This window comes from Plutella xylostella, chromosome Z (genome assembly GCF_932276165.1).
Source record: "Plutella xylostella chromosome Z, ilPluXylo3.1, whole genome shotgun sequence".
Classification (NCBI taxonomy): domain Eukaryota; kingdom Metazoa; phylum Arthropoda; class Insecta; order Lepidoptera; family Plutellidae; genus Plutella; species Plutella xylostella.
In genome coordinates, this window is record NC_064012.1 from 8,556,111 (window position 1) to 8,572,204 (window position 16,094).

Sequence of the window (16,094 nt, forward strand, 5' to 3'; positions counted from 1 at the left end):
GTAAATTGTTGCTTTTATCTAGATTATCCTTATAATAAATAAGAAAATTCAAAAAAACAGCCAACCGCCTATTGACATAAACAATTGTTATGACTTTTATGTTTCTTTTCTAATGGTGCCAGGCTCTTGAAAATTTTAGTTCCTCAAACATTAATTTCAGAACTTTATAGTTTCACTGTATAAGATTCGGTATATTGACTTGTACAGAGATAGCGTGAATCAACAATTTTCATTTATTCATAGTAATTATTCTGAGCTCCGGTAAAAAAATATATCGACAAAACCCATCACTAGCAAATGCGGCCAAATCGCGGATAGCGCGCGCGGCTATGGTTTGGCCGCCATATTGTATTTGTGTGATGGAAAAGATTTGCCAAGTGCCGTTGCTAAAAAAAAATCTTGAATAAGATATAAGTAATTAAGAATACTCTAATTATTTACGAATTAAATTATAGCTATTGTGCCGCTCATTTGAAATTAAAACTTTGGTCCTGTGTATTGAACGTGTAGCGTGTAAGGTTGTTATGGTTTTCTATCAAAAAATAAAATAACCAAGAAGGTGCTGAACAAGATCGAAAATATTTTGTATCCGAGAGACAGGGATACTAGTGCTGTGTTTCAGGTAAAATACTATCTTTATATTTACTAAAACAAATTAAAAAAATGGTGTTCCCAAAACGCCGGTTCATTGCTATGAAAATTCAAGTGTTGTTTTGTGTATGAGTGACCCATTAAATGTGTGTACGTCATAATTCGGATGCCATTTTTTGAAAATGATGAGTTTCCTGATTACAATGTTTGGCTCACCCCTCTGCATAACACACGTGTATTTGATGTTTATAAATATGTGATCAATGTTATGTATGAAACAAGTCCTGGATATGTATGTAAAATGAGCTCATGTACACCTGTACATGCCGCTTGATACAACTTCTCATATACAGTGGGTAGGTACCTACTTGTCCACTTTATATAATGTATTGATGTAGGTATATATTTAAGTAGATCAAATACATGATTAACTGGGAATCCTAGAATTTAGCAGTGTTATCCAACATTTATTCTAATAGAATATGGTGTAAATAGATGTATTCATGTTGACTATTTCATTTGTGTTAATTGTTGGATAAAGCAATGCTTAAAGCTACATACAAATATTGGATCACAATGATGAACATTTACTTGAAAATGGCAAGAACTATGAAAAACAAAAGTTATAACATACACAATCACAAAAAAAACATTGTAGGACAACTTTTTAAGACCTGAAGTTAATAAATTTGAATGTGTACCGTTTCAGGTATTCTCATGGAGATTATTAGATTATTATGAATGGGGATGTGAATGGTACCATGGAGGAGCCAATGGAGACCCTGTCTCCTAGTGCTGAAGGTGACAACATGCAGTCCCTGAAACCGACAACAGAAGCCAATATTGCAGAGAGCCAACCAGACTGTAATATTGCTGAAAATAAACCAAGTTTGGACATCACAGAGAACCCACCAAGCCCTGGTATCACAGAGAATCCACCAAGCCCTGGTATCACAGAGAATCCACCAAGCCCTGATATCCAGGCATGCCCTGATACCGTAGAAGACAAACAAAATTCTGATACCACAAACAACCAACTCAGCCCAGATATTACATTAAACCAACCAAGCCCTGATCAGATGGATGCAGAGGATGATCAAAACATATCAGAGAATGATAAAGATATCATTGCAAAACAACCTAACTTGGATATCACAGATAACCAACCAAGCCCTGATATTACAGAGAACAAAGCCAGCCTAGCAAACATAGAGAACTCAGAAACTACTTGTGGCAATGGTGATACCTCAGAAGATATTAATTTAGAAAATGGAAACCTAGATCCTTTAAATAATAAAACTGAAAACTCAAACCATGAAAGCAGTAACGAAAAATCCGAAAATATTGAAGATAACACAGTTAAAGGTGACAATAGTACTGAATCAAAGCCTTCATCCCAAGACAATAGTTCTGAAACAGTGTTGACTGAATCCCAAAAAGAAGCAGAGAAAAAAGAAAATGATAGGTTAGATCTCTACATGAAAGCAGCTAAAATTAAATCATCTACATCATTGAAACAAGCACTTGAAAGTAACACTGAGGTCAGTATTTCAGATAGTTGTAATAGTAAGCTTTATAAATTACAATTTTGTCAATGTATTTTGTTTCATAGGGTTCAATGTGGTTATTGTTGCTCCAAAAATGCAGAACTATAGTTGATTGCCAAACTAGCATGAATAATATTTATACATAAAATACCTTATACATTTTAAGAGGCATTTATTTAAAATAATATTAAATATTTTATTTGTTATAGGATTCTGAAAACGAAGACGAATCTGTTTTTTTTTTTTTTTTTTTTTTTTTCACTTTTCATTTGTTTGCATCATTGCAATCTATAGCAGTGGGCTATAATAAGCAATCTCTTTCTCTACTTTGTATCTACTTGGGTTGTTGTAGTAGCAGAGTGAGGCCCATTGACCTCCATCCTCCTTTTTTGTTACCATTCATGGGAAGGTTCCACTATAATTTCAGTTCAAGTATGTTCTTTTTCTTAAGTCGTGTAAATTTCGGCGCATTATCTGTTAGCAGTGCTGATGCGAGCTCATTAGGGTGATGGAAAAGTCGTGACTGATAGGTCAGGCTGGCTTTCTTTATTTCTTCTGCCACTGTAGGTATCTTTAAGTCCATATACATGAGATTGTTTGCTATATGCCATGGTATCCCAAGTATCCGTCTCAATGTTTTTGTCTGAAACCGCTCAAGGATGGCAATGTTGGACTTACATGCTGTTCCCCATAATTGGATACCATAGGTCCATATGGGTTTAATAATGGCCTTATAGACCAGAATTTTACATTCTGCTGATAATTGTGACCTGCGTCCTATTAGCCAGTCCATGGATCTCAATCTGCAGTCAAGTTGCTTTCGTTTTGTCCAGATGTGTTTTCTCCAGGTGAGTCGTCTGTCTAGATGCATTCCTAGATATTTTGCATCTTCTGCTTTTGGTATGGGTTGCGCATTCAGGTAGACAGTGGGGCAAGTTTCTCGTCTGAGAGTGAATGTTACATGTACAGACTTGGATTCGTTAGCCTTGATTCTCCATTTGTTGCACCATTTTTCCATTTTATAGAGGGCAGTTTGCAGGTTCTGTGATGCAATTTCTGGATCTTTGTGACTAGCAAGATAAGCTGTGTCATCAGCAAATGTACCTGCCACTGTTTCTTCTGTCGTAGGGAGGTCTGACGTGAACAGTATATATAGCACGGGACCAAGCACACTACCTTGTGGTATTCCTGATTCTATTGGATATAAGCTGGATAATTCATCATCATGTCTTACTTGGAAGCATCGGTTGGATAGGTAGGAGTTGAGTACTGAGTAAATGGGGTGTGGTAGTTGGTTCTTTAGCTTGTGTTTCAGTCCCAAGTGCCAAACTTTATCAAAAGCTTGGGATATATCCAGAAAGGCTGCTGAACAGTATTCCTTGTTTTCCAGTGATGACGTAATTTCATTTACAAGCCTATGCACCTGCTCTATAGTGGCATGTTTCTCACGAAAACCGAATTGGTGCTGAGGGATTATGTCTACCAGGTAAGGTTTTTTTCTTGCTAGTAGCACTTTCTCGAACACTTTCGATATTATTGGTAGCAAGCTTAGTGGTCTATAAGAGGTGGCTTCATTTGGTTGTTTTCCTGGCTTAGCTATCATTAATATTTGTGCAATTTTCCACTGTGCTGGATAATGCCCTGTCCTTAAGATAGTATTGATAATAGTGGTGAGCAGTACTACAGCTTTTCGTGGTAAGCGTTTTAGCATTAATGGTGTTATAAGATCATATCCAGGAGCTTTCTTGATCTTTAGGTTTGACAAGACTCTATGCACTTCCGCTGGCCTGGCTGGTTTTATAGGCCTGGACATTTGGAACGGAGCTGTTATTAGTTCTTTAATTTCTTCAGTGTGTTCTCTTGCTTCATCAGTTGCTGGTTCATTAGGTCTAAATACATTAGCAAGGTGTGCGCCAAATGTGTCTGCCTTTTCTTTGCTGCTTCTAGCCCAGCTCCTATCCATGTTCCTGATGGGTGCAATTGCTAGAGTCGGCTGCTTCAACTTTTTCGTGGCTTTCCATATGGAATTATCTGAGCTGGTGTTGGGTTCAACTTTTGACAGGTATTTTTGGATTGTTTCATTTTTTGATTTCTCTATTAGTACTGACAGATGTCTTGAGGCCCTGTTTAGATCTCTTTTATCTTCTGGATTTCTAGTTCGATGCCAAGTTCGTCTGAGGTTCCTTCTTTCAGAAATCTTTTTTCGAATATCCCAGGGGTAGTCAGCTTGATTGAACGTGTTCTTTACTTCGGGTGTAGCAAGGTACGCAGCTGACAGTACTGTGTTGTTCAGGTGCTCTACAGCTCTCTCTATGTCTTCCTGACTTTTTAGTGGAATATTGAGGTTTAGATTATCTTCTATATGGCTTTTAAAGGTGGTCCAGTCCGTATGGTTGTTGGTAAGATGTAATATAGTCTCTTTCAGTATTATTTCAGAGCTTACATTTATTATAATGGGAGAGTGGTCAGAAGATAAGTCATCAGCTGGTTGTACTAAACTGTGTTCTTTCGTGATGTTTCTGGTGATGAAAAAATCTAGTAGATCTGGAATTTTATTTGGGTCTGTAGGCCAATAAGTTGGTTTCCCAGTAGACATGCTATTACAATGGTTTTCAGTTATAGCCTCGTATAGTTGTCTTCCTCTATGTAGTGTGAGTCTGGATCCCCAATACACATGTTTCGCATTCCAGTCTCCACCTGCTATGAATTTAGGCCCTAGACTTTTTAGGTATTTGTTGAATTCAGCTTTACATATCTTATGTTTTGGTGGGCAGTACGTTGCTGAGACGGTTATTGGACCTTGGTTAGTCTCCACTATAACAGATGTTGCTTGTAGGAAATCTTTTTCATATTTTTCTATCTCATAATGCTTGATTTTTGAGTTTATAATGACTGCTGTTCCCCCATGTGTGTTTCCAGATGGATGGTTAGTTAGGTATGTAGAGTAGGCAGGTATCTTTAAGTAATTCTTTACTGTATATCTTGTTTCAGCTATTAATACTATGTCTAATTTATTTGAGTATATGAATGTTTCTAGTTCTTGTCTTCTATCTGACAATCCGTTGGCATTCCATTCTGCAATTCGAAGGAGCTGGATCATTTGGAGTTGATGACGGTGGTGACTAGATGGATCATACGATCCATTATTTTGTCTAACATTTTTTCGAGGGTTCGTTCAAATCTACTAAACATTGCTTCCATGATCTTTGCAGTGTCACTTGTTTCAGTTGGAGAGAGAGAGAGTTTTTGTGTTCGAATCTGATGACGCAGATTCTTTGGATGAAGATAGTGAAAACGGAGATAAAGTTGCAGATACAGTTAGCATTAATTCAGATGATGATGAAGATGATGATGCTCAAGATAATAGTGACATTGTTTTAGTCGAAGATTGTAAAACGCAAAATGGCTCAGAAGTTCACGAAATTATGAGCGATGATAACGATGATTGCATTGTGACAAATGAAGAAACTTCTAATTCTAGTTTGAGTAATGGCAAAAATGCAACTTTAAGGCGCAACCGGCGCGCTTCAAAGAGAAAGAACTATGATGATAGTGAAGACAATGATGATGAGTCTGATGTAGAAGTTGTGCCTATGGAAGATCCTTTAAATCAAGATAACAGCATGCCAAATGCAAAGAGATCTACTAGATCTCTGATGAGTGCAAAAAAGGCAAAAACAAATAATAACAATCAGAAGGACTCTGTAGTTATTGTTGATACAATTTCTATATTGGATGACAAAGAAAAGAAGTCGTCAGCAGTTAAGAATGTTTCTCTCAATGCTCAAAATCTTTGTCAAAGTATAGCAGCGCGAGGTACAACAGTCACAGCGGTCAGTGTAAAAGCAGCGCCGTCTTCACAGAGCTCGCAGACAGCGTCGCCCCCCGCGCCGGTGCTGCCCTCCCTCACTGACGACATGTTCGTTGTGGAAGCCCCGTCATTCATCGTCCCATACGTCTATGAGAAACCATCTATAAAGCCCTTCAGGGAATTTGTTGATATCTTAGGTAAAGAACTAGAAGACCAAAAAGCTAAGGAGGAACTCGAAAGACTGGAAAAGGAGAAGTTAAAAAAAGAAGCAAAAGATAAAGACCGTAAAGAACGAAAAGAGAGAGGGGAAGAAGTATCTGAATCTGAAGATGAAGAAAAGAAAAAGAAAAGGGAAGCAAATAGAGGTATGGCTACAATTTTTTTCATGGTAATTTTCTGTTGTGTGGCTATGAAGCACATTTTCTATATTATAATGTTCACTTCCAGCTCGCAGGCGTAAACAAAGGACAGAAGAAGATGATGATTCATGGAATGGATCCAATTCTTCTGAATCTGAAGATGATATTTTAAGTGATGAAGAGGGAAAAATTAAAGATGATGACTCAATTGAGGAAGTAAAAGAAATTATGCCTGGTGCATCTCATACAGGGAAGCCAGACAGTTATTTCAATTGTTCTCTTGGTAAATTCTTTATGGACATTGGACAGAATTTAGTTCAGGAGTTTGTTCAAATCGACTTGCTAAAACAACAAACCCGTAAACTTAATAGAGAAAAGAAAGGTGGTCATAGCACAAGAGCAACTGAAACTTCACTGGCATCACTTAGGAAAAATATAGAGCTTAGTAAAGAAAGTAATGAACCATTCACATTTAACCAGGTTAAATGTGAGTTTTGTACTTTTAAGTCGGAGTCAATGCTTACCATGGCTAATCATTTAGAAGTACCTCACATGAAGAATAATTTGTACAGATGTAATTTTTGTCCATTTGAAATTAAGAGTCCACATGATATATTGATGCATATGGAGAAGGAGCATAGTGTGAGGGGCAGACTGGAGCGAGCGCCGGCCGGCCACCAGTGCGTCAACTGTCCCTTCGAGGACAATGGCAAGGGCAAGCTGGCCCGACATATCATATCCTGCGCTAAGAGATTCAAGCCAGACATGAACTTGTGTCCACCAGTCGAGTGGGAACCCCCAGCGAAGATACCAAAGGTGAGTAAATATACCACATACTTTCAACAATAACTGTTTATTTGTCATTTTTAATCGTAATTGTACACATACTTGATGCAATTTCAGATAGCCAAGCAGCGAGGCAACGCAGGCTACAACTCGGGGTACAACCGCCCCGCGGCGCCGGTGCGCGGTGTGAGCGTCGGCAACATCATGTCGGCCATGGCCACGTTCAAGACCCGGCCGCGCACGCCGGCGGTGCCCGCGCTCACCCGCGCGCCCGTCACTGCCATGCCAGCCCTGCGGGGCATGAACAATGTACCGGTGCCCTTGCAAGTGCCTGGATTGGTAAGTTACCTCATTGATTGCTATGTTATTTCGGCCTGCTAGGTGCATGATGTTACCTGATGAAGATGCAGGGTTGCGAACTGATTGAATGAAGTACATGAAAATGCCCTCATTATCATCAATGAAGACCTGCTCCGACCAACCTGTCTGCCTGCTATTTCAGTTTTGACATCCACTCTAACGATTGCCATAAGTTCTTCATGGGGATTCCAACTTGGAGCACTAGTACTACTCTACTACAGTAACCGAATTTATATTATGTTATATATTTTTCAGACTACTCCATCGGGAAAGCCTGCAAGGCCTTTACAGCAGGCGCCATCAATTTCCATCACGCCTCTGCCGCGCAACCCGCAGCCCGGCAGCCCGCTGGCTCTGGGGACGCAGGCTAAAGGAACATTCGTTATCTGTGAAATCTGCGATGGATACATAAAGGATTTGGAACAGCTAAGAAACCACATGCTGTGGACACATCAAGTGAAAATCCACCCGAAAATGATTTACAACAGACCGCCGCTGAATTGCCAGAAATGCCAATTCCGGTAAGTGAATCTATTCGCTTTTGCTAGGGTTATTTTATTTCAGTGTCCCCTCAATCCTTTTTATGTTATATTAGTATTGGCTCTGTCCTATTCTTCTAGCTATGTAAAATAATGTCTACAGCAGAAACAAAGCCGTTTGTGCACAATATTTAATACCGATTCACGTTTCAGGTTCTTCACGGACCGAGGTCTGGAGCGGCATCTGCTGGGCTCGCACGGGCTCGTCACCAGCTCCATGCAAGAAGCCGCCAATAAGGGAAAGGACGCTGGACGTTGTCCCGTCTGTGGCAGGGTATGTAACAATAAATACACTATTCTACTCTTCTGATCATTCCAGGTTATTCTCCTTCTATGAGTATGTTAATCCAACGTGACGTTAATCAGGACACTGTAAAGTATTCTTATAATTGGAAGTCTACATTAAAATAAGCTGATGCAGACTACTATTTCAAAGTTTAACTCATTACTACTTTTACAATAAAGCCCATTTAAGCGTCCAATAACTATTTCCTTATTTACTAATTCCAGGTATACCAATGGAAATTGCTCAGTCACGTGGCGCGAGACCACAAGCTGACTCTCAAACCGGCGCATCTCTCGTACAAATGCACCGTGTGCACTGCCACCTTCGGCATGTACAAACAGTTTGAGAACCACGTGTACTCTGCCCACCGCGTGGTGGCCAAGCGCGTGGTCGATAAGGGAAAGCCCGACGCGCCCAAAGATGCAGCGGTTCTCAAGCCGGTCAAGATTAACGATGAGATTACTATCACGCCGCAACCGGCCAAGGCGACGACGTCTAAGGGGAAATAAGGTACTATTACTTTGTTTTTTACTGAGGTTTTATGGTTCATTGTGCTTCTAGTTACGATGACTGTTGGGCACACTCAACGTTGTGTGTCTTTCCAAACAGAATTCGATCCATTAAAACCGTCGTCAATACGCTGGCGTCCTGTCCCGCCGCGCCTGTGTGTACCGTAGAAAAATGCGAATGTAGTGACAATGTTCCTGAAAAAATAATTTATTGGTTAAACTGCTATGCTAGCGAATGTTGCATAAGCAATTATTTCATCAACGTTTTACATATTCATGCTGGCTTATATTGTATTTTTCGTTGTTAATGATATCTTCTAGCTTTGCAGCGGTTTGCATTATTCTACATTTCTGTTGTTTGACGTCTTTCTCCAAGTTGTACCATAATATTGAAATATTGATTGATGTAAATGTACCTAAGTAATATTACACAATTTATTATGAGTAAGCACATGATTGACGTGACCTACATAACATGTTTCAATATTGTGTGTATCAACTGCTGAATATTGCTATGATAAGACTATTTGGTAGAATATCTTTTTGTTATTTCTGTTAAAGCTTAAGAAATTATAATCTATTATTCACAATATAATTAATGAATTAATGACGAAAAATGAACTACCTTATTAGCTTTGTTGCTTTGCGATTTGTATTAGTATTTTTTTATTACACTTGCTCTGAAAACCGTCATATTATGAGCTGTTTCAACATCTATAAAATTATCAACTGATGAACTGTTCACAATAAAAGACTCAATACTTTGGCCTTAAAAAAATATTTGACGATTTAAGATTGCTTTCCGCTCTGTATGACACATTAACCAACAAAAAAACAGATTTACAGCAAACAGTAAAATACAGATCACAATAAAATTAACTTTCCAATATCCAGAGGCGAATGTAACTTTTAAATCAAAGCGAAGCTTGTGATTTTTTTTTATGTAGCCATATTAGTGTCCCACTGCTGGGTTAAGGCCTCCCCATGCTTATTCCACACGTCTCTGCTATCGACCACCTGTGAATAATACTTATATTTTTTAACATCGCGACATATTTGGAGAAACATAATATATTATAATATTTATAGCCTAGCATAGGTGATTAAAAATCACTTTTATTACATTACTGCTACTAAATTGATGTGGTATGAAGTTATTGTTTGTTCCTAGGATATTCTGCACAGGATAGGGCTTTTTATTTATTAATTCATAAATTAAATTATCAAGAGGCAAGAATTTTGATAATGTATGTATCAAAACTAATGCACAAATTTCTAACGACAATGTTGATAATAGTATGTTGAATAACACACTTGAAAATAGTATGTACGTGTTATGTTGCACATGTATGATAAATAACAGAGTGAATTATCTCCCACATTATTGTGTAGTCTGACTGCTACAGTATGCCGTATATCCGTTTCTCTCTATTTTTTTTTTATTTATTAACAGAAATCCACAGCATCTTAATAAACATAGTTTGCTAATGATGTCCGCTCTCATTGTTTTTTTATAATACAGATTAAGCAGTATTCTATAACTTGTGTAACTATATCATACACCATTTTTAGTATACTGCCATATTGCCCGTGTATATTTTTGTATGAAACATGTTTATGTTGGTTTTTATACATGGCTCACTAGACCATTTTCTGATGCTGTAGCATATATGCTAAAATACCATATAATAACAATAACCAAACCATGCAGTGGTTTAATATGCATTCATATATTTGGCTGCGCTTGGCGTTTCCTACCATACCAATGGAGTATTTAGTCTTCGGTAGTGTACTATCTAGGTATATCCACCGCCTTTCTATCAGAAGTTTCGCCCCGCGAATAAAATTGGTAAATATCATTTTGGTGCGAATTTACATTAATCCACGCAATTTTGTATGAAATTATTGTGTAGCTATCCATCTTGATGTCTCTCAGCAGGGACAAAGAGGCTTCTAGTCATAATACAGAGATTATTGGTCAAAAACTCCCTGCACTTAAAACATGCAGATACGAGTGACGACAAAACGGAGTATCGAGGCCCCATTGGTGCATTGCGTCGTGTGTCGGCGCAAAGGAACGGTCATAAAAAAATATGTGCTGCGACGACGCGCCACTGGGGCCTTGACTTTAAGCCTTGTTGGCACTAGGCTAATATTTTAGTCAAGTGGAGAGTAATTTAGTGACTACACCACTTCCTATTGGCTAAATTAGTAACTGAACTTTCTTTTAGCCAATAGCAATAAATTACTCTTTACTCAAGGCTGTAGAGTGATGCCACACGGTCGTGCGGTGTGCTATGCTTAGTATAGCATTGACTGAGCGGTGAGACTGTAACCGTCTCTGCATATAAATAAATTTGAACAACATGCCATACAAATCAAAGTAGGAAGAGCAACACAATAAACTATTTTTTTTGTCTTTCGGTACCTGCAACCGCTACACGGGTTCGTTATCGACGTAGATAAACTTCGCTATATTGTGATTCTCCATAAATAAAGCACTGTGATTACGAACGTGCATTAAGCGAGTTTATCGACGCCGATAACGATCCCGTGGCCGCTGGCAGGTTAAATAGTTCATAAATAATTAGCGTTACATAGTAAAGTATTTTCTTTTCTTTTAAAACGTCCACTGTCCGCTACATCAGGTGTTCAGAGATACTTGTTTTTATAGGTAATCCTCTCTATCTATCACTACCACTTTATGTTACACCCATAAGTGAATATTTATGTATACTAAGTTAACAAGAATTATTTTGTTGCAGGATTGGCAGGAGACATCTTTGGCCGGTCTCGTGCCGGTGTGCTCTTCGCCTCCGATACAGAAAATGACTGTTTCATACCGTTATTATCAAAACTAAAAGTAATTTAATCATCAGGGGTAATCTGTATCTTGCTTTTAATATACTTACGTAATTCTAAAAAACAATCTGCGTCCGTTATTGTCCTAAATTATATTCCTTTTTGCGATACATTAACAATATTCTTTAAATGTAGCGATGACATGGCATAGCTGTGATACATGGTCTCTAGAACAACGTTTCTTCTAGAACTTTTGCAAATTCGAGTAGAGCCCACCTACTATACCCTTTTTTGCAACAACCTAGGTATATGTAAAATTATTTCATTGCATATACTGAACAGAAATTGTATTTATTTCCTAAAAAAATATATGTCTTCATACGTTTTACCCCTGCTTGCTTATTTTACAAATTTAGAGATGATTACCACTATCTTAAGATAATTTATAATTATGAATATTAATATAGTAACGATAGAAAATAATTTAATGCTGGTCGTTGTACTATCTAAACTTTCTACTTGACAAACTAATTCGTAGATTTATTGGATCCGGTTTGCGAATTGAGAATTACTAACATAAAAGTAAAATAGAAATTTAAGTATTATGTTCCATTGTTAATTCTCAATTAAACATAATCGGCAGTTACTTAATAATTATTAACTTTTGTGAATATCAGTATGTATTCTTTAATAGTTATTGCATTGTTTCCTTTTGAAAGTATGTTTTGATTACAATGTAGGTATTTGCGATGATTGGTGTACATTCCATAATGTGTGTAAGGATAATAAATAAATGTCGGTTTTTGGGTAATTTAAGATTCTTTGGCGAGCTTTGATTTCACAAGGGAGATGACTTTCTGCTGTATCAAAGAACCAAAGTTATATCATTAGTGTTAAAAATCTTCAAACTTAAGAATTCTATAAATTTACCACTGCCCGGGCGATTTGCCAGTGATATTTGACACCGACTTTGTTAAAAATATTTAACGCTACGTAAATAAGTAAATGTCTACATCGATTTCGTGGTTGGTTAAAAATAAGTTACAAGCAATAATTGGGCCAAACGTAGTAGATATCATATTTCATACTAAATACTAGATATCACTGCCTAGAAAGCACGCCTTTAGTTTAGTTTACGAATGATATTGTGAAGTGAACGTTTAATAACTCAGGTTGAAGAACATTTATTTTCATGCATGGAAGTACACTAATTGCACACGAGAACTACACGCAAAACACTAAAACATACCTCAACTGTTCTAATATATAAATAGTTACTTACTTAGGTTTGAGATAGTTATATTTTATTCTCTTTTGTAAATTACCAGTAATAAATCTCTTAAATGTTCTAGTAAGCTTAGGGAAGATAATTTATTTTATATGATAGTAACAGACTAAGGGGTAACTGAATTCTCTTCTTATCTTAATACATACCTACATATAAACTGTAATTTTCGAACAAATACTAAAGGCTACTTGTATTATAAAAGGCACAACAAATAGATCAGTTTGCATGATCATATTATTTGCTATTTGTGGCCTTTGGATCCTAACTTAACAGGCAAATATTTTCTAATATTAATATGATTAGGACTGACTGGATGTCCTTACTTACACCGTTTGACATTTGAGTTTAGTTAATATAAATAAGCTGCTGATAGGCAAAAATATTGTCATTTTGTACTAAGCAAACTAAATTGTATTTGTCTTGTTTTGTACTCTTGTTATGCCTCTGAAACGGACCAATTATAGCCCTAAAAGTGTGCGGCAGGAGTCAACGCTAGATCATTAGATTTATATTAACTACCTGAAATGTCATCGGACGTAATGAACGAATTTATAAATTTATGGTAAACGAAAAAGTTATTTTTGTATTTCATTTAACAATTTTTTTTTATGTTTCACATATGATTTTTTGTGTAATATTTATATAGTTATTCTTGGTAGGCTATACAGGAGACTTTAATCGATGTTACGATCAATATCTTTGAAACATCATAAGGACTCCTGTCTGGAATCTATTATTTGGTTCTTGTTCGCGGTGGTTGTGACCCTATTTTACTACCTACTTATGACTGATTATAATTATTAAAGGTTACTCTCCATATTGTGTGTGCTCCCTAAGATTTTTTTATGCTTGCATTATCTTTGTATGCTTCCAGTGTGCTTATCACGAATATTGTCGACTCCAGTCGATAGCTATTTGTATGACATTTTGATGAGCGCCCCTGACGGTAACTTTAGAAACTAATGAAACTCATACAAACTCCAGTTCGAATCGAATTACTATCAACAATAGTCGACAATATTCGCATACTGGACGATATAGAACTTAGCGTCAATTCACACGTACCACAACCACACCACGTCGCAGCGACATAATGTGGTCAAGCTGTGGTTACGTGTGAATAGTGTGGTGACAGCGGCTTTTTGCAGTTGCGTTGTGGCAGCGACAAAATGTCGATGTGGTTGTGTTGTCGCTGTCATTGCGATGTGGTAACCGCGTCGTCGTATGCATTTAATCTGCACCACAGCCACAACCACAACACAACCACGCCGTGTGGTCGGGCGTATATTTTGTATTGAAAATGAATAATCCAATTCACACGTGCCACATTTTGCCGTTGTCATCGACCACCTGTGTAATACGACCACATCGCAACCACATCGCGTCGGCAACGCCGCCACGCGGCGACGGCACCGCGGCCACCTCCTCTCCCTATTAACTGCATACAACCACGTGGTTACCACATCGCAACGACAGCGACAACACAACCACATCGACATTTTGTCGCTGCCACAACGCAACTGCAAAAAGCCGCTGTCACACAATTCACACGTAATCACAGCTTGACCACATTATGTCGCTGCGACGTGGTGTGGTTGTGGTACGTGTGAATTGACGCTTTCTCCTACAAATCCCAAAAACTGCAAAGGTAAAAAATTATAAAAACAGATATGAAAAGTCTTTCCATAATATAATATAATAATAATATCAAAGCGCCCGCCGTTTTAATTAGGACGTGTCGAATTAGAAGAATCCATGTTAGAATTTGTTAACTTTAATTACTTTATCATTAAGATATTGAAACGATGATTATACTACTGCATATTATTTACTCCACCGTGAACCATAGCCATATGCATGTTGTGCTATTTTTGTAATTAATCGCTTCATTTAGAAAAGCTTATGTGGCGGCCGCATACATAAATAAATAAGATGATTATGATTTTTTGTATTACTGATTATTAATCTCAGATTTTGTATTATTTTGTCTTTTTTTTCTTTTCTAAATATAAAGGCTCGCCTAGGGTGCGCCGGACGTATACAGGCGATACGTCACTCTAGGAGTCATCTTTAGTGCACCACATAATAGTTACACTAGTTGTATTACCATTAATAAAATAAACCACGTTTAACGGGTGTTAAGAACAGAATTTGTCGTACATATTTATAAGGCGTCTGACTGCCTTTTTACAGCGTTTAGCATCTACCTAAGTTTTGATGGTAAGGCCCTAAAACTTAGTTGAATATGGTTTTCCATCAATAATATTTTCAGTATTTAATAAATAAGTATGAATAATAATATGAGCAATTTGGGTATTCTGCATCTAAAAATTAAACCACCTATCCAATTTATAACGAAAAATTCAATTACTAATGACATTCCATAAAATTCTGCAAACATCTGCAATTGAAATTTATCTTTTTCCCTTTAGATATTTAACGTAAGTATTTCTTGATAAGAAATACTTTTTATAGAATTTAAGTAGAATTAGACTTCTTTTCAAATTTTTGATAACTATAACTTTCAGTTGAGTATCTATATTTATGCTGGAATTGATGGCTCTAAAGGTGAGCAAATTGATTATATTCTGGGTTGTTTTTGTATAAGTATAGGGCTTACATTGGGATAATTTAATTTAGGTTTGATGCGCTATTTATGTACCTGGCAGAGGTTGGTGGTCACGCCAGGCGCCTCGGATAGGATACATTACTTTACTCACAGAATAAACGAATCATACGCATAGATTATAACGAGAATTTAAGTGGTTTATTACAGTTTGTTCTTTCTAAGTGGTTTTCGTATTGGTAATACCTGTTTGATTGTACCTGTCATATTTTTCGCGTAAAACGTAATGATATTTTGTGTTACCGAAAATAATGTTCGGGTCAAGCTACATAATAAATGAATGAATGTTGTAACCCTGTTTATCATTTACTATTCTGACCGCATGACTATGATCACCGATGCTACACTAACAATTAGGCTAAAACCCGACGAATTGCACCACAACTACCGCATGTAGTCGCATCAGCAGTCGCTTTATTCAACTGCTTGCACTTGTATGTTCGACTTGCTGAAGTCTTATATCAACTGCACGCAGTCGCTGCCATGTAGTCCGTCTAAAAACTGTTGAATCGCAGATTCGATTCGTATACAACAAACGTCAATGGCAAAATGATCCAATTTTACAAGCGAATCGAACTGCTACTTGATGG

The 16,094-nt window shown here is 37.3% G+C and overlaps 1 protein-coding gene across 3 annotated transcripts; it reads left to right on the plus strand.

Annotated features, from left to right (window-relative positions):
• Positions 1–325: 325 nt before the first annotated feature.
• Positions 326–15,797, plus strand: LOC105380510 (MOG interacting and ectopic P-granules protein 1). Of its 3 annotated transcripts, XM_048632421.1 has the most exons (10): positions 326–622; positions 1,301–2,132; positions 2,348–2,364; positions 5,392–6,314; positions 6,397–7,124; positions 7,212–7,433; positions 7,710–7,975; positions 8,147–8,267; positions 8,504–8,789; positions 11,554–15,797. In XM_048632421.1, the coding sequence occupies exons 2-9, from the start codon at positions 1,329–1,331 to the stop codon at positions 8,786–8,788; spliced, it is 3,366 nt and encodes a 1,121-aa protein (XP_048488378.1). In that variant the 5' UTR covers positions 326–622; positions 1,301–1,328; the 3' UTR covers position 8,789; positions 11,554–15,797. The 3 variants fall into 3 exon arrangements, with proteins under 3 accessions (XP_048488378.1, XP_048488376.1, XP_048488377.1); XM_048632419.1 differs by lacking the exon at positions 2,348–2,364 and having other exon boundaries at positions 5,351–6,314; XM_048632420.1 differs by lacking the exon at positions 2,348–2,364 and having other exon boundaries at positions 5,366–6,314.
• Positions 15,798–16,094: the final 297 nt, after the last annotated feature.

Bases quoted from the DNA above. Each gene is read 5' to 3' on its own strand.
- LOC105380510 (XM_048632419.1), top strand. From the start codon at position 1,329: ATGAATGGGGATGTGAATGGTACCATGGAGGAGCCAATGGAGACCCTG. The intron at 6,315-6,396 runs GTATGGCTACAA...GTTCACTTCCAG, and splicing joins GAAAAGGGAAGCAAATAGAG to CTCGCAGGCGTAAACAAAGG. The intron at 7,434-7,709 runs GTAAGTTACCTC...TATATTTTTCAG, and splicing joins CCTTGCAAGTGCCTGGATTG to ACTACTCCATCGGGAAAGCC.